The sequence below is a fragment of the Macrobrachium nipponense genome, chromosome 11 (assembly GCF_015104395.2).
Source record: "Macrobrachium nipponense isolate FS-2020 chromosome 11, ASM1510439v2, whole genome shotgun sequence".
Taxonomy (NCBI): domain Eukaryota; kingdom Metazoa; phylum Arthropoda; class Malacostraca; order Decapoda; family Palaemonidae; genus Macrobrachium; species Macrobrachium nipponense.
The window spans coordinates 30662387-30686595 of NC_061087.1; the positions used below are offsets into that span (position 1 = coordinate 30662387).

The following is a 24209-nucleotide window of genomic DNA, read 5'->3' on the forward strand; positions in this document are numbered from 1 at the left end:
GCAGGTCCTTTCCTTTTAGCCATAGCTTTGTACAAAGTTCAGAAAAGTTACCTGTTTTAATATCATTATTAACAGTTAAAAAATCCTCATAGTAGCACGAGTCTTCAAATGGAGAAAAAATCCACAGGTATGTAAATGTACATATATTTCAATTTAAAAACAGCAAAGATAGCTTTCAGGAATCTGTTCGGTTCCCCTTATCACAATTGATAAGGGGAACCGAACAGATTCCCAAAAGCTATCTTTGCTGTTTTTAAATTGAAATATATGTACATTTACATACCTGTGGATTTGTTTCTCCATTATTAACAGTATTAATCAGATATACTCTGTTCATATGGAACAGCCCACAGGGGCCTTACTCAAAACAGTAAAGGACATATTGAACATAAGTACAAGGTGAATTGTTTTAGGAAGTAATGCACTGCATCTATGTTTGAACGTTTGAGGTTCTAATTGCATAACATCCTCAGGAGACTGTTCCACAGTCCAACAGTGTAAGGAATAAAAGGCCTCTGGAACTGATTAGTTTGACAGCATCACACATTTACTGCATGTTGGTGATGCTGCTCAACAAGTTACCCACGATTTTTTAACTAAACCACTCTTTGCGATGTGATGATCAATTTTTAAATTTTTTTCACAGATTGTAAAGATGATGGACGAAGTAGAGGGTGTAGTCAATCGCAAGAAGAAGAAGGCTGCAGGCAAACAACGTAAGGGCATTGATTCTCGTCCGTTGCTTGCAGAAGGGAATGTTGGTGTTGGTGAAAGTGTAGATGAAGAAGCAAACTATCTCACAGTCACCTCAGTAGAGCTCCGTAATTGGTTCAGGGGCATAACAGGGCAACGTAACACACAAAATGCTAATGCTTAAGCCTTTTCACTGGTGGAGGTATTAACAGCATGCTAATTCAGCCTGAAGAGATGTTACCCTGTAGTTATAGGCTTAATGGTTAATGATATACGAAACTATATTCATTGAGGAAACCATACGTTTCTGGTGTAACCTATTGTAACGAAGGAAAAAGAAATATGCATTAATCCATATGCATGAAAGGGCATACTGACTGTTTCTACACATATGTAGAGTTTCTTTGTAAAATTGAGATGAATCTTTCTCAAGTTCCGAGATATTATATCAGTAGTTTATTCACACACACGTGTACGAAACATTTAGATATATGTGTATGGGTACAAGTTGCAAGACATCTTGTAGTATTAGTCCACATGTACACAGGTATATTTTGAAGAACAGTCCGTCCATACACGCATAGATACACATTTATGTGCACATTGGTTGATGTGCATGGTGTGTAAAGGTGGTAACAGTAGAATTGCACAATATGCAGTGCTCCAAATTTATTGATTACTTCTAAAATTACAATTGATGATGCAATAATCGACAGTCGAATGTGACAAGGGGTCTTAAGTGCTTATGTTGCACTTAAATCTTTTGAACACAAGTAATCAGCCAAAATATGTAATGGGGATCACCAACATTGGTGGGAAGTCTTTTCTTGTATTATAAACCACAAAACATTAGGTCCTCAATACTGTAAAAATTAGGATGATTCTACAATGTTTCTAAATTTTACAATTTCCTTGTGTACTGTACCCTAGGGGTACTCTTACGAAACTTGTGCAGAGCATTGAATAAAACTCTAGTCAGTCCTTCAAATCAAAACTTAGTCTAACACTAGTCAAATCATTACAGGAGCTTCCTTGTAGGTTATATAATTGATATACAATATTCTCAGCTTGTTTTTCTCTTGAAAATGGATCCAGTTTTTCCATGCTAAACAGAGTCTGTCGAATTTCATCTTTTCAGGCATTCCTCATTTTCAGGTTTGACAGTTATAGGATAGAGGGGAAATGCATCTCTTTTGTTCATTATCATTTACACTTCAGTGTGCATGTTATTATTTGAGCACAAAAATGGGATATGTGCAATACTGAGGGTTATAATTCTTCTCCCTCTTGTGATATCTTGATTACAAAGTATAATTGCATTCAAAATAAAATGCATATGAAATATTTTACGAAACCATGTACCTCAAGTTTGACTTCCAAACTAATTCTCTTTATTTACTCCCCTTGCATCGTGAGTGCATTACTATAAACCACAAGTTGTTACTAAAATGATAAAGTACAGGTAATTGGAGTTCTTGGTAGAGATTTTTATGTTACATACTATCCTTGAGATGGACACTAAGGATGCAGGAAAGTAAGTGTGTACTTTTGTTACTTAAGTTTTGCTTTAATGACTGTTTATTTTAATAGATACGACTCTCTGTGTAGTAATGTAAGTTGGCAGATTTTGTTGAAAATGGGGCTGTGTATTTTATCTAAGAAATTTTCTGTCACTGCTTTGGTTTCGTTATCCGAGGGAATTTGGAGAACAGCAGATGTGTGCTGTTAAATACGTTTTAGGGACCAGGAAGAGCCTAGTAGTTTAAAAGTGATGGGTAAATTGTAATTCTAGAAAGGTATATTTTGATGAAAATCCTTTTTAAGAGTGAAAAATTTTCATAGGCTGTAGAGACAAGTTTGCAAATATATTACAATACATTTCATCATCCTCCAAAAGTCATCTGTAAGTTGATTAGAATCATAACTAGTGAACAGGTAAACAGTACTTAATCTTCAGTATAAAACATTTTCAAAGACTGCATTATGTATTCATACAGTACGCCGCTAAAGGTAATTTTGTCCTGGGGTTTTTTTACATCAACAGTTTAAGCTAATGGACATTTTGTGATTTTCTATGCCCACTGATTGCCTGACAATAGTAATGTGCATCATTCAACCCTCCTGAAGAGTGTGGGAATGTCCAGGCCTGGATATTGTACTCACAACGATATTCCAAAAGGTGGTTCACTGTACACCTAGATTATTCTAATTTGTATATTTTTCATAACACATTATTTTCTTACTGCATATCTTATAGGCAGTCAATAGCACCAATTTTTTTATGCAACAAATATTATGCACTTATTTGGTGCTTGGCTCTTTTTGCAAATATTTTTCTGACATGAAAGCGCTCCGAGTTCCCTGTAATTTTTGTCGATTTGGAATAGATGACATAGTAAGAAAAATTAATTCAGTTAGTATTCATTTGTATTGTATGTTCACTCCTAAATTAGTATGTGATGAGTTTTTTTATTTTTTAAAGAACAAAGGCTGGTGGAATTGGCAACCTTATCCCCTTTTCTAGCTCAGTTTTCTGAAGGAAACAAAAGAGAAAAGATAGAGTAAAATGAGATGACCAGAAGGCAGAGTAATAGGTCTGCCTCTTAAAGGCAAGCTGAAAGAAATCTATTTGCCTTCAAAGCTTGGCATACTCTCACTCTATGGTTTGTGATTTTCAGTCAGTTTATAAGTGCCATAGAATTTCTTCATTTATTTTCCTAGTTTAATTTTAAAAGTTCCATTTATTATTTTCCTTAAGTTTTTGACTTTCAGTCATTTTAGATGTGCCATAGATATACTTGGGGCCTTGCCTTAAAGTTTGCGATTTACATTGATTTTAAAAGTGCCATCAAACCACATCCATTCTTGACCACAAGTCAGTGTGAATAGCAGCATGACTGAAATATTAATATCTTACATTTTTCACAATACCCAGGCCTGGACACACAAGATGTTCCTTCACAAATTAAATATGTAAAACATATACCAACAACTTTACCATAAATTATGACACTGCCTTTTCATCTCAATTAATATTTCGTCTGTTAGAAGGTAAACTTGTATTAGAGCAGTGATACAATAGATTGCCTTGCTTTCGGAATGTTATGTTGACTACCAAACTAGGATGTGATTACCTTTTTTGAGTCACCAAAATACAAACACATGGAACCATGTGAAATTTTTTATTGTAAAGTTACGGTTAATTTTAATTTTCTTATTGTAAAGTTAGGGTTAATTTTATTAGATGACCAAGATGACAGTAGAAAAAAAAAGGTACAGTACAGGTATTTTTTGAACTGGAGTGACAGTTTGTATATTGTATGTAAAAATACACTTTGGCTAAATTTCCATGGTGTACAAATTCACAAAACATGAGGACAGTAGATTTTACTTTATTGTTTGTTGTGCAATAATCATATAGTCATTATTAATGGTTATAACTATTAAAATACATTTTTATATTACATTAAAGTCTGCTTTTGATTTAGAGCCAAAGGTGTTTGATCTCATGTCAAAATTCACAGGTTGACTAATGGTTTAGTCCTTGTAAATATTTCTCTGTGGTTTTAAGACACTGTAAAACTAGTACTCTTTAACTTCCATGGGTTAGTTAGGCCCCAAAAGAATAAATGACAATTGAATTCCAGAAAGAATTTTATGGAAAAAGATTAAGATGGAAGGGAAAAGTTTTGGAAGATTTCCAACTATGCAAAGTGTGGTTTTTGTCAATTCAAAATATATTGGGGGAGAATAGTGCCGAGGACTGACCTCTTACATGACAGAGGTTTTTAAGGGCTGGGGTGCTGGTGAGTAGGGCTTGTGATGTTTGAAAGGAAAGTTGGACAGCCTAACTTTTATGAACAATATGAGTGGTAATTATGGATGGAGGTACAGTATAGCTTAGCATACTTATAATTTATAGTATAGTAATAGAAGAAATGGTAACAAGGCTAGGTGAACTTTATGGCCTGATTATGAAGAAATTCTTATAGGTTACGTATTCTCATTCTCAGTGAGTGTCATAGAACTAATATTGTGAAAACTATAAGAACTGTTTACATGTCGGTATCTTCAGGCTCCGGCCTCTGTACCACGTGCAACTCACATTTAATGCCTGCTAGGCAGTGCTGTAATAGAGTAATTATTTTTAATTTATTTCATACAATAGAATACATTTTGATTTGGGCTTCCTCACAATAGAATAAATTTTGATTTGGGCTTCCCCAGACATGCTATGCACACCATGCAGAGGATATATTAAGAACAACACAGGAATTTTGAGGTTCACTTTTAGACAGTTTAATTTTATGTTATAGGAAACTCAGTGGTTAAGAAATGGCTGACTTAATGTCATCGTTATTAGAGGCTTGAGGATTTGCATGGACTGGAATATGTAGTACAATTCATTCACCTCAAGCTGTGGATTGAAAGTAAGATTTGGATTGAACAGATTAGTTATCATATAGTGAAATGTTGCAGAACTGAGACATGACTGATATTATTTGAGTTTATATTATATAAATTGTTTCATAGATCAAAGATCTCATCAGGCTGGGGTTGCCCACGCAAGGCCAAAATTATAATGTGCTTGACATTATAATTTTGGCAGTTCTGAGGACAATATAATTCAGTCATTATATTGTCCTCAGAACTGTGTCATGGGAGATTAACCTTTCAAGTATGTAGCTCTTTATATCATATATATTGAAAAGCAATTATGTATTTTGTCTGCTGCTCCATTATGAAATATTGTATCTCAGTTAAAGACATCCATTTAGGTATTTCTTATTTAGACAAGGAATTAATAACTGGAAATATAAAAATACTATATCTATTGACCTCATAGGTATATATACGTACATACAAGTATACTGTGAGTACAGTATTTTTTTCAGTGCCTGAACTATTGTAATGGACTATTAAGCTTCTATAATGCACCATCACTGGAAGGTACACGTATATTTTTTTTTTTTTTTCAAATCATACACAGGTACATGCATTGTGAATTTTACAAAACTTAATAGAATGAATCCTTCTTAGGTTTGTTTCCGTAGGACATTTTAGGCTGTCGTGATAGCAGATTATCATAAAGGTTTTCAGATTGAAAAAGAATCATCCAGTGTTCTAAGTGGTGGTGTAAGTGATGGTCCTGGCCATAAATGAGCTTGTGAAATAAAAACTTGGTGGTTTACATTTCCAGCTCTTGAAATTTAATTATCCTGTTAATGTTCGAGACAAGATCGAGAGAGAGGCTGATGTGGCCTCTTCCAGACTGTGAACTGTCAGACAGTTGAATAATAATTCCACTTTGACATTTTAACCCATTGAGACTAGCTACTGACTGTCTACATTGCACCTTTTATCGTGTACTTTGCGATGGTGTCCCTTTTGCGTTAAATGCTTTGCCTTCTCCTAGGTATGCTCCAGTTTCGCCTCTATTGACGAACAAATCCATTTTTTAAGACAATTCAATAACACTTTAGCAGTTTTACAGCAGAAGTAATTCTTAACATTTGGTGTTTATTAACAGGGGGCTAATCCTGATAAACTGGAAATGTGTTTTCATGCCTTTGCACCTTTTTGAAAACAGTTCCATAGACCACCTTTTCAATGGAAGTAAAGAGGCTTTCATTTACTTATATACCTTGCTGTAGAAGCTAATTTATCTGAAAGTTATATGTATCTGTTTTGTTTACTTTACAGCATAACTTTAAATTGTGTATGACAAATTTATCTTCCAATAGTAGTTTTAAAGGTTTAGATTATTTATGAACCATCACATTCAATTAGACTATAGTTAAAAAACTGAGCTTTATACAATTTTTATTTATAATTAGATTTGGTAGGCAACAAAGAATTGTCTGTGGCCTAGGTATATCAAAAATTGATCATATTTATGGTACTATACATTGGATTTTGAAGCAGTGTAATAGGATGGATAGAAAGCCTTGGTTTTGGGGAACTGGAAGCCTGTCTGCTTTAACGGTCAGATGCCGTAAACTTTTTATAGCATGAAATGGTTTTATATAAAAAAAGACTGCATGTTCACAGTGCATCTGTATGTGAGCATAAGCATTTATGGGTTACTGGTTTTGGTTCTTATGGTTAACACTGCATGACAGTATTTTCAATTGGATAATGTGAGTTTATGACAAGTAAAATTTTTGAAACTGGTGAAATTCTCCAGGTAAGTTCAATTATACCTAAAATGTTTTTATAAATATTAACTGGTGTCATTAGGATTTTTCTAATTGTACTGATTTAGCTCTCTATCATGCTAGTTACATAATTCAAGGAGAGGTTTCAGAGCTTTCTCTGAATACTCTTTTAAAGCTGGATGGAGATGTGAAATGGTAATGCAAATATCATAGATGTTGCTGCTCTTGGCACAGAGCAAGAAAGATAATACTGAACAGGTGGTACTGTGTGTTAACTGGTACACAGTACTGCATACAACAATAAAAAAAGGATGTGCAAAGGAATTTTATGTACTGAGCTGTTTTGTTGGAGGTATTTTAGAAAAGTACACAGCACCTAAAGAGGTCTCTGCCTCACTCTTTCATACATACTGTTAATAAGTATTCACTTACACCGTGGCCCCATGGTTGCATGGTCCCTAATGGGGAATCTCTCTGGGGGGATAGTACCATAAGTGCACTTCATGTGGTGTACTGTAGGCATTACTTAAGATTCTTTACAGAGTCCCTTCAGCCCTTAAATGCTCCCCATTTAATTTCTTTCACTGTATACCTCTATTCATATTCTCTTTCTTCATAGGTCCCAGTGCTTGGCCTTTGGCCTAAATTTTATATTAAATTTCATATTTCGATCGGGACCTGGCACTGTTCTTTTATCTGGTAGGATCTAGGACTGGGCGCTTTTATCACACTGCTGTTTGATGTATTTCTTTCGTTTTAGCTTTACTAATTTAAGCAAGAAACACTGCCACGTGATAACACGCAAGCAGGTAAGAAATCTGGTAAAGATAAAAAATTGTGAAAGAAATATGTTCAACATGTTCTCCAAAAGTTTATGTATTTGTTTTTTGTTATTCTGTTGTTGTTTGGGTGGGTAAGAAAGTTATATCATTAATGAAATGCTCTTTGTAATGGGTACCTTTAATGCATTTTTTCCAGCTCCTCTCAGTAACCAGGGTCATGTATTGCAGCAGAGTATGAATGAATTTGAAAGTACACAATAGTAATTAATAGTGTGCCTAGATTAAACTCGGTAAATTTTGACCGACTCAAGGAATTAGAAACCAAAGTACATGGTAAATACGAGAGTGTGAAATATCTTGATATACATTTCTTATTCTTTTAAGTAATTTTGCTCACTAAGGTAAAAACTGTCTTTGATAAACAACTGTATGTTGTTGACTTGTTGGTGACTGATCAGTTATGCAAGGACACTATTTTGAGAATATTTCCTTTAGCGTTCAACCTTTTAATGCCTAGACAACTTTCTCTCAGACCTCTTACCTTACAGCTCGTTTGGGTTGCCCAGGTCCCTCAGTGTGAGGCATCTTTAATATCTACCAGAGAAAGAGAATTGCTAATGCTTCTGGTAGACATTAAAGGTGCCTTGGTCTCCTAAATGTTGAAACTAACCCCTGACAAATTCTTAGATGTTAATCATCCAAGAACTTGTCTGGGGTTAGTTTCAGCATTTGGAAGACCAAGAGGTCTGAGAGAAAGTTCCAATCCTAAACATGGATTCCATCTTCACACTTCCTAAGAGCGACAAATATTGGAGATATAAAAGTATTGTTTCTTCAAAGGCCAGTGTAAAGAGGATAAAGGCCTCTATTAGCCAGACCTGATTAAAAAATAAAGAACAAAGGAGAGGAACTTGATTAGCCTAGGAAATTTCCTGACACAAACAACTTCTACACGAAAACTGACATACCTATTCAAAATAGATGGAATAAATTCGTTTTTTTTATGCTCGAACTTTAGTAATACGAAGGCAATTCTAATTAACACTCAGTTACTCGTCACTATTTGGCGTTACATTTGAAAACTTGAGTGATGAAACTGCACCCAGACAACAGGCTTATGAAGACTTAATAATAATAGCAATTCCTCATGCTTTGTGAAGTCAGACATCGCTAGACGCAAGTCTGCCCCGTCTTTGTAACTAAGACCTTGACAGGAAATGGAAGTCAGGGGTAAAAAGTATATTATAATCCCCCCACCCCACGCATGAATGAGAGTCTTTTGTTCGTTAGGGTAATGATACTCTTTACACTCGCTTGATTCTGTAGGGTTCTTACGCTGGAAACCGCTTATTACGATTTGCAATTGTCTTTTGTTTCTTGATACTAAGTAGAGTTCTTTGTGTTTCCATGGTTCTATAGACTCATTATGAAATGCATTTTCCTTGCGTGTTGCCTTGGTTAAGTCTAGTGAACTCTATTTGTTCAAAACTTCTCTTCACTTCATTTCATGATTATTTGTATATTTGACATTTAAAAAGGGCCGAAAAGTTTTGTAATCACCATACTGTGTTTATTTATGTTTTTAATATGCAGAAAGCAGTATATTGTGTCCACTTTACACGAAAACAAATGACCAATAAAATGCTACCTGTATGTTTCGTGTTACGTATAATTTGTCGTGTATTTCATGTCACAAAATGAATGCTTATCAATGCATTTAGAATTTTTTTTTATATATGAATCCCCCAAATATGAATCAGCTTTAGTACCAATATATGAAGCATTTTGTTATATTTATCACACAAGACTTACAGCATTTTGAAAGAACACCCCAAACCTTGATCAACAAAAGCCAAGAAAGACTAACAAAATTAACAATGCCTTTTTTTTTCTCCATCTTTGTACAGAAGCGTTTACATAGAGTGCTGTGTAGGCCTACGGAAAAGCAGCTGTCCAATACGGACCTGGGTGCTCACATTAATGGTACTATTTTAAGTCTCATTCCAGCACAGTTGAACGGTAGAGTTTGGCAACGAAGTATTATTGTTAAACCAGACACGTCAACTTATTGTCACTCACACAGTTCGATAGTGACACTGTAAGTTAGTTAGTCTGTTCACATGGCTTTGAATACACCAGTAAAACATGGGTAGATTTGTAAATAAAGCAGCCAGAGAATAGAAAGTAAAAGAAATATGCAAAACTAGAAAAAGCACCGTGCGAACACGTAAGGCTCCTTTGCATAGGTCTATCCTTTTCCCAAATTGGAGAGAGAGAGAGAGAGAGAGAGAGAGAGAGAGAGAGAGAGAGAGAGAGAGAGAGAGAGAGAGAGAGAGAGAGAGAGAGAGAGAGAGAGAGAGAGAATAATCTGTATTTCTAATATCTTTCTCCCCTTCTCTACAGAATTTCAAATGTCTCACTGTAGCAACTAAACCACAGTATAGGCCTAGTCTAGTTCTAGGAATGACTAAAACAAGTGGATACTATACAGCAAAAAGGAACTCGAATCTGAACTGTCTGAGAGGCAACAAATAACTCACGGAAAAAGGAAAATGATAGTTATCATTCTTGAGATATTATTATAATATTAATAAAGTTTCCATTGCCTGTCTAAGGCCGCAGATTCTTCGCCTGTGACGTTATGGGACTGAATGACCTCTGTAGTACTAAACTTCCGCCACTATGGATGTGATAATGAAACATGTGAATGGAGGACATGTCATATCAATTCTTTTGATGTATCGCGGGAATTATAATTATAATTACCCCTTTGTATGTGTTCCTTTTTCTTAATTTACGTAATTACACAAGGAAATTGGCGCCTAGACGCAGAACAGACAGGAAGTGGATGGGGGGATTTAAATCCTAAAAGTGAAAGAAAACTAGAATCCTAAAAGTGAAAGAAAACTAAGACCTCCAGAGGACCAATCGTACTACAGTAATCGACGATGAACTTTTTGTAGAAAACCCATCAACATATCAGCCATTTTGTACGACGACAAAAAAGGCTCATTATAGCACATTGAATACCATACTTGACTGCACTGTCGTAGATTGTAGGTATACATGTAAATAGTATGTATATAATGTTTAAGTAAATTTGTATATATGTTCATTGTATAAACTTATGTAAAAAAAAAATACTAATTTTATTATTTCATTAGCTCTCTTCCTATACTGTCTACTCTTGCATACCTCCCTCGAGACACGGACTTAAAAACAAAACAATAAACAAGACAGACAGACAGACATTTGAGAGAGAGAGAGAGAGAGAGAGAGAGAGAGAGAGAGAGAGAGAGAGAGACCATCATCATTATCACGGACTGCGCAAACCAAGAGGAGACACAACATCCCCTTGAGGGAGTTATTAATGCGCAGCCCAGAAGGCATTTCGACCAGGGGGGGAGGGGAGGGGGGGGGCGGGAAAGTAGCAATCATAATAAAAACGAAGCCAGCAGACGGACACATCACCCAAGCCTTGAACCTAAAGGGAGAGTGGGTCAGAACTTCACGTGGAAGAAACATTTGAGTGAAAGTCAACTGAGAGAGAGAGAGAGAGAGAGAGAGAGAGAGAGAGAGAGAGAGAGAGAGAGAGAGAGAGAGAGAGAGCCTCAACGGAGCGGAGCCGTTAGTGGTTTCCAAGGTCGTCATCGGTTCTCATTTGTTTCCTTCTTCTTCTTCCTCTTCTCGCGTTTCTTCTGAAGAAGTTTGCCAGTGAAATGTTAGAGAAATGTTTTACTTTTCCTCTTCTTCTCCCTCTTCTTCTTTTCCTTCTTCTTCTAAAGGTTGTTCAATGCCGTATTAGAGAAATTCATTGTTTCTCTCGTGTAAAACGACCCCTTTTGCCGCCAAAAATGGTGATTTTTGTCATTTTTTTTGCGTCTGTTTCTGTCGAGCTAATAACCTCACGGGCAAAATTGTCTCAGTGATTTCCCAGTCACGACCTTTTTCAGTCCCCCAACCCACACCCTCCGCAAAAAAGGGGGGAGGGGAGCAGATCCAGCAATTACGAGAAACGAGACACGATGATATTGCAAACTACGGATCTAAATATAGCAGAGTAGTGTGGAAAGAGAAAAAAACTTAAAAGGTCGAGACGAGAGAGCAGCAGACACAGAATGAAAGCGGTGGAGGAGGTGGTGAGCGGTACAATAGGTAATACCTTGGTTTGATAATAAGTACGAGTGGTTCTGAGACTAGACGTAAGAGATTTATTGTGAAATAGACAGACTGGCTGACTATGCCACACGTCATTAAACGTATCCACAAAATGCCACCAGCCAGTTATATCAAGTTTATGAGGTTTCAATGAACATTTGCAGAACGCCTGTTACTAAATGATATACTAGGTAGGCTACAGTTCTCAACCATTTCTCCAAGTGGTGCACCGTAAGCATTACCGTACTAGAATAGATTCATATATTTCTTAATCTAAAGTAGTTGAACAAACACATACGCACACACATATCCCAACTATATTCCAGGCGTAAGAGATGTATAGAATGTAGCAATTACTCTTATCTATGTTTATATAATATACGACGCACAGTTTTTTTTAGTAAAGCTGTAGTCTACTAGCATTTCCAATCAGTCAATATCTTTGCAAAATCAGACACACATAATTCATCACTTAGCCTTTTCGTCATGTTATTTTTACTATAGTTATTATAGTTGTTATTGTTATTATTTTTCCGCACTTCTCTTTACTTTCTGTTACTTCTTTCTAATGAACACCATTTTATTGGGAAGCTTGTTCCATACGAATAGGGTTCAGCTTCTGAATAATAATAATAATAATCAATTCTTTTTAACAGCATTTGCCTAAAAGAGGGTCTCCTACCAAAATAATAATAATAATAATAATAATAATAAAATAATAATAATAATAATAATAATAATAATAATAACACGAGTCTGGAAATTGAGGAAAATCATCCACAATTATGTGAGGGTTTACATATATTTTAAATATACGTACCCTTACATAACTGATTTATTTATTATTATTATTATTATTATTATTATTATTATTATTATTATTATTATTATTATTAACTGACACTTTCAAATGTATATATGTCGTACACTCAACACAGAAATGTCACGACCAACCTTAAAAATTATTTTAAAAAATGAGAAAAGTTTAAAGTCTGACTTTTGTATACGTCAAGGTTGGTAATATGCTTGACATTTCAACCATAAGTATCACTTTCGCCCAGCTATTACGGGGCGCGTTCGGCGCGGGTTATTTGTCAAGGGTAAGCCGTTCGCTATGGGTGACCAAGTACCGTTATAGGTGTGTAGTTACATAACTTGGAGGAGCCTGTAATGGCTAATAATATGCAAAATATATATATATATATATATATATATATATATAAAACAAACCATTATATATATATATATATATATATATATATATATATATATATATATATATATATATATATATAACACAAACCATTAGTACGTCGACCTTAGAAGAGGCAGCATTGCCATTAACGTAACCTCTCTCGTAAAAAGTCACGCAATCACTTTTATTCACTCACCCATTCATTTATTCCTGTTCTCTCATCTCCCGCCTGGTCTCCATCGGGTCCGGGCTAGAATAATTAATAATAATTGCTTAGGACCATTTGAACCCCGATGGCTAGCCCTAAACACGGCGAAACTGAGCGATTCATCTACACTATTTCGCCGTGTTTAGTACTATAACTCTCTTTTTTTCCATCTGTCCATCCGCCTGTGGCGTTTTCGCATGGTAACACTGCGTCCCGGGCTTAAAAATGTTACGCTATGTGTACGTTTTAGGTAAATAAAAAGATATCTGGGTGTACATTTGCAACTGAAAAGTGTTTTAATAATTTACTGAACGCGAATTACACCGTTTATATTCGAAATAGGATATTATTCAAAGCCCGGGACGCAGTGTTACCATGTGCAAGCACCAGAGGCGGATGGACAGATGGAAAAAAAAACAGAGTATAGTCCCTAGTGGGTGAGGTCGAACGTATTTCACTTTCTAGTACCAGCCCCTGTAAGTGTTGAGTACTAGCCAGGAGTGGGGTGGGGGGTTCAAATGTATGTCTCTGGCCTCCCCCTAATATAATAATAATAATAATAATAAAGTCTCCCTCTTCCAGTCCTTGCTAAATTCAATGTTGCAAAAGAGCTGGTGCGTCTAAGTCTATAGCGTGAAGTCTATATATGCCACCTCAGGAAACTAGGCTAGCGATTACGACGCGACTGATTCCGCGGGTTGGACGTAGGCGTACGTGTGTACGTGTGCGTGTGTGTGCGTGTGTTTAAATACGTAATCCCTCGCTTCTTGGAAATGTTAATTAGACCTCTAATTCGTTTTGTTGAAATGAGCGACCTATTTACGACATCAAAAGTAGTTATTCTTATTCGTTATGAAATTCACAGTTGGTTATTTTTTATTTTTTAACTTTTTCTGTTCACTCGTATAACAGAATAGAACATTAAATCTTACCCAAAGGCCAAACAATGGGACTTATGAGGCCATTCAGCGCTGAAACGGAAATTGACAGTAAAAGGTTTGAAAGGTGTTAACATGAGCAATGGCTACAGTGCACCGCGTGAGGTTCACTGACGGCAATAATCCCCTACGATGACTTCCTTTAACTCACTCTCTCTCTCTCTCTCTCTCTCTCTCTCACACACACACACAACTACAAAATTCCTTTAACTCTCTCTCTCTCTCTCTCTCTCGCTCCTCTCTTCTCTCTTCTCTCTCTCTCTCTGTCTCTCCGGAAAAAAAATCTCATTAAAAGTTAATGACCAGAATTCGTCCACGTGACCAGGAGCCATCCCACCCCCCTCCCCAGGAACCCACCAGGCCAATATCTCGCACCCCCCCCCCCCACCTAACACTCCCCCGCCCCTTTGCTTTTGTTTAGACGAAATGCGTCTTACGCAAGAGATGTAATACTATTTCCTGAAGACGATAATAATAATATAATAATAATAATAATAATAATAATAATAATAATAATAATAATAATAATAATAATATATTTTGGTAGAAGACCTTTTTTTTTTAGACAAATTCTGTTAAACATGGCAGAAGTGAGCGAAATGATTTTGTATAATATTATTTTCTCTTATTTATCTTATTTTCTCTTATTTTTCTTATCATCCGCTTCTCTGGCAGAGCGATGCTTCTGGAGAATTTCCCACTATGAATATTGCCTAGTTACTATAACATAATAATAATAATAATAATAATAATAATAATAATAATAATAATAATAATAATAATAATAATAATAATAATAAGATGCAATTCATTATACAGATTCATATATCTACGTGCTAGCGTTTCGACCTGCGCACGGCGTTTGAATGTGTGTGTGTGTGTGTGTGTGTGTGTGTGTGTGTGTGTGTGTGTATTCTCACTTTTCCTACCTCTTCTAAAGGTGACGAGGTACCAATCTGGCACTATTATTTGGCCCTGGGTGCCAAGGTTAAGTCCGCACAAAAGTCCCTAGACCGATGATGGGCCTTGCGTATAATGGCAGAGTCATTTTCCGTTTTAACCATCTATCACCTGTCGTTTAGGGGTACCTGCAATTTTTTTTGTTTTTTTGTTTATTGCATAGCGATTACGATGATCTATGCGTCTCTTACGGAGGAAAGGACGGAGTTTTTTTGGCGTAGTCCTTATACACGAAAAAATATGCTTATCCTTCGACCATTATGACATATCTTAGGGGCGGTTTCCCACTTTGTCCTTATACGCGAAAAATATACTTTACCTTTGACCATTGCGGCTTATCTTCGCTTCTCTTACCACCAAAAGGGCGTTTTTCTTTTCGCGTCGTCCTTAAATACGAAAAATATGTTAAATCTCTCACTACTATGATTATCTTCGCGTCTTTTGCCACCAAGAGGGTTGTCTTTTCGCGTCGTCCTTAAATCCAAAACATATGCTCTACCAATTACGATTATCTTTGCATCTTTTACCACCATGAGGGTGTATTTTTTGAGTCGAGTCCTTAAATACGAAAAATATGCTTTACCTTGACTCGTTATTTCCACAGTGATAACCGCGAAGCCTCGAAGCTGAAAACATTCATAAAAACAAACGAAGAAGACGATTGGATCGTCTTTATACCTCGAAAAGCAGAACAAAACTGACCTTAGGAAATTAATCAGAAATGGGGCCTGAGATACTGGCTCTTGAATCTTAGCATGAGTCTAGCCGGAGGCCATTTCATCTAAAAATGATATATTGAGGTCGACGCACACCCTCGCTCACCTTTTATGACGGAATTACCTGATGCAACGACGTTGTCTTACATCTTGTCCTTCAGCCTTCCATTGTGAAAGTCATAGATTGTTTTTTTTTTCTTTTTTATAAAGCAGAAGGGGATTGTAAACATTGCGAGAGATTTGCGTCAGAGTCGTAGCCTCGTAGGTAATGCATTGCGCTTCGCGCTTTTCAAGTTAGTACTAGGTACGGTCCGTGGCACTAAGAAAATTAGTACTACGAGTTCGAAGGATGACTTAAGCACGCAGATTTTGATACAGTGCTCGCCTAATATAGTGGGTGTTATGCGACCTTAAACGCTCTATTCCATCCAGATCCGAAACTGGCCAAAATAAAAATGAAATTGACTGGAATCACTTTAAATACGAACGGGAAAAAAAAAGTTTCTAATCAGAATTCAACCCCGGATACCAGACGTCAGTTGTTGAGCTGTGTTGAGTCTATCGTGCTTGAGGGAGTTTCGGACTCGACGCTAGACATGCAAGCAACTTTTTGCTCATTTTCTTACTTCATTTTAAGTCTTCACTATGACTTACGTCTTACCAGAGGAAAAGGAGAGACACAAAGTCACCCCTAAGGTGCCCGGTATCTTTCCCAGTTGCCACGGTCGCATGGTTGCGACAAAGGAACAAAAACACACTCAGATTATACTATGTGGAATGAATCTATTCTTCGTTACTTTATTTTTGCTTCATCTGCCCTAAGAGATAAGACAAGCCACGTTAAAATGGCCCCTCTTCGAGTGTATGGAGTAGCTCGTCTTCAGTACGTGCTCAGTCCTATATCTCCTGACATTTAGGCTGATGTAGTTTCAACCGTCCAGTTAATTTTTTTTTGTTAGTTTTCTGTCTATCGGCCCTCAGATCTTGAACACCACTGAGGCTAGAGGGCTGCAAAATTGGCAAGTTGATCATCCACCCTCCGGTCATCAAACACACCAAATTGCAGCCCTCTAGCCTCAATAGTTTTTATTTTATTTGAGGTTAAAGTTAGCCAAAATCGTACTTCTGGCAGGTAGTTTAAATGAAGACGATTATGACTGTGCTAAAAGAATTGTGACTCGAGACAAATGCCCAACAGAACAGACACATCTCTAGCAGCTTCTTTTAAGCCACACTGTAGTGACTCCCTTTATCCAACGGCCTGGAATCATCTCGAGGGTCTGGAATAAAAGGAGGCCCAGAACCGTCAAGGGTCAGGAATTAAAAAAAAAAGGCATGGAATCTGGAAGCATCAAGTCTGTAGACTCGTCAAGAGCCTGGAATTATCTAAAGGTCTGGAATCATCTTAATGGTTTGGATTCACCAAGGGCCTGGAATCATCTAGAGGATCTGGAATCAATTCGAGGGTCTGGAATCCTCAAGGGTCTGGAATCATCTCTGGACTCACCAAGGACCTGGAATCACCTGGAGGTTCTGGAATTATCTCAAGGGTCTGGAATCATCTTAATGAGAGATATAAACTCAAGAGCCTCGAGTCTCTGGATTCAAGGGCCTGGAATCATCTAGGTGGTCTGGAATAATCTCAATGGTCTAGAATCTCTGGAATCAAGGGCCTGGAATCATCTCGAGAGTATGGAATCATCTCAAGGGCCTACAGTCATCTTGAGGGTCTGGAATAATCTCAGTATTCCGGAAGCATCAAGTTTCTGGATATATCAGGGGCCCGGAATCATTTAGCGGGTCTGGAATCATCTCAACGGTTTGGAATCACCGAGAGTCTGGAATAATTCGATGGCCTGAAATCACTAAGGGTCTGGAATACATACAAAAGAATAAAAAGTTTTTTTTGGGCACCTTCCTTTGTAGGAAGCCTGGGTAAAGACCCAGTGTTATTACATCATGCACCTATTATTTTCCAAGCACGAAGCCCATGGGTGAGCCACGTGGTTCCTCCAACTGGGTCCTTACAAAAAAAAAAAAAAAAAAAAAAAAAAAAAAAGGCAAGGTTACAGACAGGCAACAATGAAGCCAAAAAAATGTTAAAAGCAATTCCTTTGAATCTACGTCTTTTTACGAATACAATTCAGGCATTGTGATCAGCAGATGAACTTCCTGTTGACTGATATGAACAGCTAAGTACTTATTTCTCTCTCTCTCTCTCTCTCTCTCTCTCTCTCTCTCTCTCTCTCTCTCTCTCTCTTTCTTACACACACGCAAATTCTTGCCTTCAGCTTGTATCCGAAATCCTAGGCATTTATTCATGTAGAGAGAGAGAGAGAGAGAGAGAGAGAGAGAGAGAGAGAGAGAGAGAGAGAGTAAGCCTTTGGGTAGACTGCGTCATAGCCATGCTCAAAACCATCCTTCAACCAGAATTCACCACATACCACTGAGAACAGCCCCCAAAATTGTAAATTAGTACCCACGCGCACGTTTTCATTGACATCCACACGTGTCCAAGATGCGCATGTAAACATCACGTGAGGAATGAAAATCCACAGTCACATGTTTACTGAGAATAGCAGAGCCCCTTCTTCCCCCCTCCCCACAATCTACCACACCCAACGCCCCCAAGCACCATTCCTATCAAAGGTGCAAGCCCGACCACCACCTCGATACGTTTTCCGGAACACGTGAGGAGGCCGAAGAAATTTCGGCATGTACCCTGTGGGTGCGCACCTTCTGGCCATCTCTCATTTGTTTTGGGTACAGAGAACGGACCGGAATTGATGTCTCACGTTGCGGAGGCTGTGGTCCTGGTGGAAAGTGGTGCAGGTGAACCAGAAAGCAAGAAAAAGACGAGAAAAAAAATAAGAGAAAAGGGAATAACTGGAAGCAATATGAAAACGTGGCGGAACCTGTTTTGTTTTCGAATCTACGTTACGTGCGGCGATCTAACACGTGTTGATAATGCCTTTTTTTTTATATGGCAAGGAACATGGGATTGGATGAAGCAAAAGTCAATTTGATCTTATATAATAAAAATTATACCACATATATAAATATTATAAAATAAATAATTGGCTATGATATGTATACTAAAAGTACTGCGTCTTCTTCTTCCCAGCTTTGTCCCTATTCGGGGTCGCCGTTTCTTATGAGTCTCTTCCATATACCTCTGTCCCGTGTCATTTCCTCCCATACTCCCTTCTCCCTCATATCATCTCTAATGCAATCTCTCCACCTGGTCTTAGGTCTTCCTTTCCTTCGTGTTTCATCCACCTCCACGTCCATCACTTCTCTTGCCATGTGTTGCTCTTCTCTTCTCATCAGGTGGCCATGCCATCTTATCCTTGCCTCTTGCACTTTCTTTGATGCATCAGTTACTTTTACTGTATCCCTAATATGTTCATTTCTAACCCTGTCCTTTTTGGTTACTCCACTCATCCACCTAAGCATCCTCATCTCGGTTACGTTCAACTTTCTGCCCTCTGTTTTCTTTAGAGGTGCTGCTTCCAATCCATATGTCATTGCTGGTCTGACCACTGCCTTGTGCACTCTGCCCTTTAATCTTATAGGGACTTTCCTATCACATATGACACCAGACACCTTCCTCCAGTTGTTCCAACCACACTGAATTCGGTTGTTAATTTCCTCTTCCATGTTCCCCTCATTGTCAATCACTGAGCCAAGGTACTTGAATTTATGAACCCTTTTGATGTTTCCTCCGCCTAATTTGATTGCTGTTTGCTGGTCGCCATCCAATTCGGTTGTCATATATTCTGTCTTTTTCCTGCTTATTCTTAAACCTCTACTCTCCAAGGCATCTCTCCATCTTTCAAGTTTCCCCTCCAGTTCTTCCCTGTTCTCGGCTACCAAGACTATGTCATCTGCATAGAGCAGACACCATGGTGGCTCCTCCCTGGCATCCTCTGTTAACACATCCAAGACGATGTTAAACAGAAGTGGGCTTAGAGTAGATCCCTGATGTAGCCCGACTCCAACTTGGAAATTTTCTGTTCTTCCAACTGTAGATCTGACGCTGGTCTTTACATTTCTATACATCTCCCTGATCACTCTAGCATACTTGTCCATCACTCCTCTCTCCCTGAGACATCTCCATATTTCCTGATGTGGTACTCTGTCATATGCCTTCTCAAGGTCTATAAAGGCCATATGCAAGACCTTTTGCTTCTCTCTGTACTTTTCCATAATTTGTCTCAGAGCGAAAATACCATCCATAGTACTAAACCCCTTCATGAATCCTAGTTGATGCCTACCGATGAAAACTTGCTGCCGTAATCTTTCATCCATAATTCTTTCAAATACCTTCAGTGTATGTGAAATGAGCTTTATTCCTCGGTAATTTTCACAACACTGTATGTCCCATTTCTCTTTGAATATTGGGATTAATATACTCTCTCTCCATTTATCGGGTATCGTCTCACTTTCCATAATCTCTTTCATTAACTGCCACACTATGTCAATTCCTTCCTCATCAAGAGCCTTCCAGGCTTCTGCAGGTATGCCATCCGGTCCCAACGCTTTACTATTTTTCATCTTTCCCAGTGCCACTCTAACCTCAGCTTTTGTTATTTCTGTGACCGCTCCACAATTTGTGTGTCCGTCTCCTCTTGGAAATCTTTCATTTTCTTCATTCAATAAGGCCTCAAAGTGTCCTTCCCATCTCCTTATTCTGTCTCTCTCATTTCTCAGTATATTTCCATCCTTATCCTTAATCTGTCTTATGTGTGTTATATCCTTGGTATTCTTATTTCTCATGTGTGCTAGTTTAAAGATCTTTCCTTGCCCTTCCTTGGTATCTATCTCTTTGTAAAGCTGATCATATGCTCTAACCTTAGCAATTGCTACAGTTTTCTTTGCTAATTTATTTGCTTCCTTATAGGCCATCCAGTCCTCTTCCATTTGGGTCCCCTCCCACCTTTTCTTTGCTTCTCTCTTTTGCTTTGTTGCATCCTTCACTTCTTCACTGAACCACCACGTTTCCTTATTTTCGAACATCTTGCCACTATTCTCACCCAATATTTCTCTAGCAACCCTCAGTATCGTTCTGTTCCACCATTCATCAACATCCTCAATTTCATGAGTTAGTTCCTCTAATACTTTTTCTTTAAACTGCCTACAAAGTTCAATCTCTTTCAGCTTAAACCATTTAATCCTTTTTGGCCCCTGCATTTTTTTCTTCCTTATTTGTTTAATTTCCATAACCAAGTCCATCACTACCAAACGATGTTGCACACTCACATGGTCTCCTGGTATGACCTTAGAATCTTTTACCTCGCGTAAATCTTTCCTCTTATACATCAAGTAATCTATCTGGCTGGACCTTCCGCCGCTTTTGTACGTAACTAGATGTTCTTGCAGCTTGGTGAAAAAAATGTTCGCCAGTACCATATCTTTGGACACAGCAAAATCAACAATTCTCTCACCCTCTGCATTTCTTTCATCATAGCTATACCCACCATGTATACGGCTGATCACATGGTTATTCTGGCCTACGTGCCCATTCAGATCTCCCCCGAAAAGGCATCTTTCATCTGCTGGTACCTTTTCCATTTCCTCCTTTAAGTCCGGCCACAAGTGACCTTTCTCTTTATCTGAGCATCCTATCTGGGGTGCAATATGCACTGAAGATGTTAACAGTGCAATTTTCAACCATCAGCCTGACCCAAATAATCCCATCATTTCTTCTATTTACTTCAACGATTTCCTTCTTCATTTCACTTGACAGAATTATTCCAACACCATTCCTGCCTTCTTTATTTGCTCCGCTGTAGAACATCTTATACCCCTCCCCAAGTTCCGTCGCTTTGTTACCTTTCCATCTTGTCTCCTGTACACAGAGAATATCTACTCGTCTTGTTTTCATAAGGTCAGCTATTGCCCGCCCTCTTCCTGTCATTGTACCAACATTTAATGTTCCTACTCATAGTTCTCGAGCTCCCGATGCGGTAGCCCTTCCGGGTGACAAACTAGCCCTATTCTCATTTCTTGTAAGACTCATTTCATAAAAGTTCTGGCAGGAGATTTTACAGACGGATGCCCTTCCTGACTCCAACCCTCCCTATTTATCCGGACTTGGGACCCGCACTGAGTTGGGCTGGCTTGCCTTCCCCCCAAGTGGCTAGGTTACTAAAAGTACTGCGTCTAACTTTCGGAAATGTGAGGTACTGTTACAAATCAAAGCTCATTAATATATATATATATATATATTATATATATATATATATATATATATATATATATATATAGTATATATGTATGTACAAAGCTTAGAGATTCGTTCAAACTGCTGCGCGGACTTGTTCGCTAAAACAAGCGACTGGACGAAATCTCAAAGCTGTTTAGTAAAACATACATTTCATATCATTGTGGATTTTACCATCGTAGCGGACAGACACACAAACACAATATATATATATATATATATATATATATATATATATATATATATATATATATATATATATATATATAATGTGTGGTTTTCATTATGCTTAAAAAATCACAGTAGATGCGCGTGACTTAATTAAATAAGCGAATACCACAGGAAAATGATAAGCAGAAATCCAAGCGCTTTCGTCTTTACTAAGACATTGTCAACGAACGAATGAAATAGAGTTGGAAGAGAGTTATTAGGTAAACAAAAAAGATCAAGAATACCAGATGGTTAATTGTCCCAAAGGGGTAAAAACGGGGATTATATATTATATATAATAAATATTTATCTATTATAGGGGATATATCTATATATATATATATATATATATATATATATATATATATATATATATATATGATTGTTTACACGTCCAGGAGAGAGAAGAGAGAAGAGAAGAGAGAGAGAGAGAGAGCGAGAGGCAAGGAGCGAGAAGAAGAGGGGAAGAGAGAGAGAGAGGAGAAGAGGGGCGAGAGGGCCTTAGTAACCTGAAGGACATGTGCCTATACTAGTAAATTCTAGACGAGATATTCGCTCAGAAAACGCTGGAGCACACTATCTTAAAAGAATCCGCTGTGAAATCAACCTGGAGCCTAAAAGCCCAAAATCACCAGAGTCACTTAACTGGAATCTCGCGCTATCAAAAAGTTTGATAGATCAGAAAACCTGGAGTTTCTTGTCCGCCCTCAGACCTTAAAAACTACTGAGGCTAGAGGGCTGCAAATTGGTACGCTCATCACCTACACTCCAATCATCAATCATACAAAATGACAGCTCTCTAGCCTTAGTAGTTTTTATTTTATTTAAGGTTAAAGTTAGCCATGGTCGTGTGACCGCTAGAAGACAGGCCATTACCGGGCTGTGACTGAAAGTTTCATGGGTTGCAGTTCATACAACATTAACATTATACCTTGTACTTGTTTTCTTTAGTTTTTTCTTGATTTGAAAAAAAAAAACCTTTCTTTCTCTCTCTCTCTCTCTCTCTCTCTCTCTCTCTCTCTCTCTCTCTCTCTCTCTCTCTCTCCGAGTCTTGTGAAGGAGTATTCAAATCTTGCAGAGCAATTACTTGGCTCTCTCTCTCTCTCTCTCTCTCTCTCTCTCTCTCTCTGAAATGTTGTAAGAAATTGACAAATTCACCAATTTTTGTTTTGCATGTTCATAATATATTTGACCGCTCTGTAATTTTCAAGCAGTTACCTACTGCTGATTATCATGTGGAAAATAAAAGTCATGGAAAACCAGGTCCTCACGAGGCTATGAAAGTAAATAAATAAATAAAAAAAAAAACAGGTTTCCCCGCATTTTTCTTTGTCAAGTGAAAACTAGAGAAGTTTGGAAACTCTTACTTCTCAGTTACTAATTGCTTCTGATGACAATCGCAGTAAATTTTCCATAGAGATTTCATTCAGGATTATTTCGTAGAGCAGAATATAGAATCTAGGCAAAAGGCCAAGTGCTGGGGGCCAACGATGAGGTCATTCAGCGCTGAAACGGAAATTGACAGTAGAAAGATTTGAAAGGTGTAACAAGAGGAAAACCTTGTAGTTGCACGGTGACACAAGTTTTAGTAGATTCACATCAACCCTGCATCTGATGTCTAGGCCAGTCCCTTACGACGCTCCTGATTGCCCGTTGATAAGCCAGTCAACAGGGCTGGAAACTCAGTCTCTCGAGAGAGTTCACATAAGCAGGATGTATGTTTCACCTTTCCTGATGGATACTTTTGAAAGACGTATCCCTCAGGAGAGGTGGAGCATACATCCTTCCTATGTGAACTCTCTCGAGAGACTGAGAGTTTCCAGCCCCTTGATTGGCTTCTCAACAGCCAATCAGGAGTGTTGTAAGGGACGGACCTAGACATGAGATGCATGGTTGATGCGAATCTACTATAGGAGAGGGTGGAAAGTAAGTTGGACAAAAGAGCTTGAACGGAGGTACTGTAAA

The 24209-nt window shown here is 37.8% G+C and overlaps 1 protein-coding gene across 6 annotated transcripts in view; it reads left to right on the top strand.

Moving 5' to 3' along the window:
* Positions 1 to 24209, top strand: part of LOC135203388 (solute carrier family 53 member 1-like) — a 95892-nt gene that overhangs the window by 69608 nt on the left and 2075 nt on the right. For 3 of the 6 annotated variants that reach the window (XM_064233148.1, XM_064233281.1, XM_064233210.1), the window contains exon 14: positions 647 to 5892. In XM_064233148.1, the coding sequence (XP_064089218.1) occupies positions 647 to 877 (231 nt within the window). In that variant the 3' untranslated portion in view covers positions 878 to 5892. Of the gene's footprint in view, positions 1 to 646; positions 5893 to 9540; positions 9909 to 10036; positions 10705 to 24209 lie in introns of those variants that run through there. The other 3 variants (XM_064233449.1, XM_064233533.1, XM_064233359.1) reach the window with 3 other exon arrangements.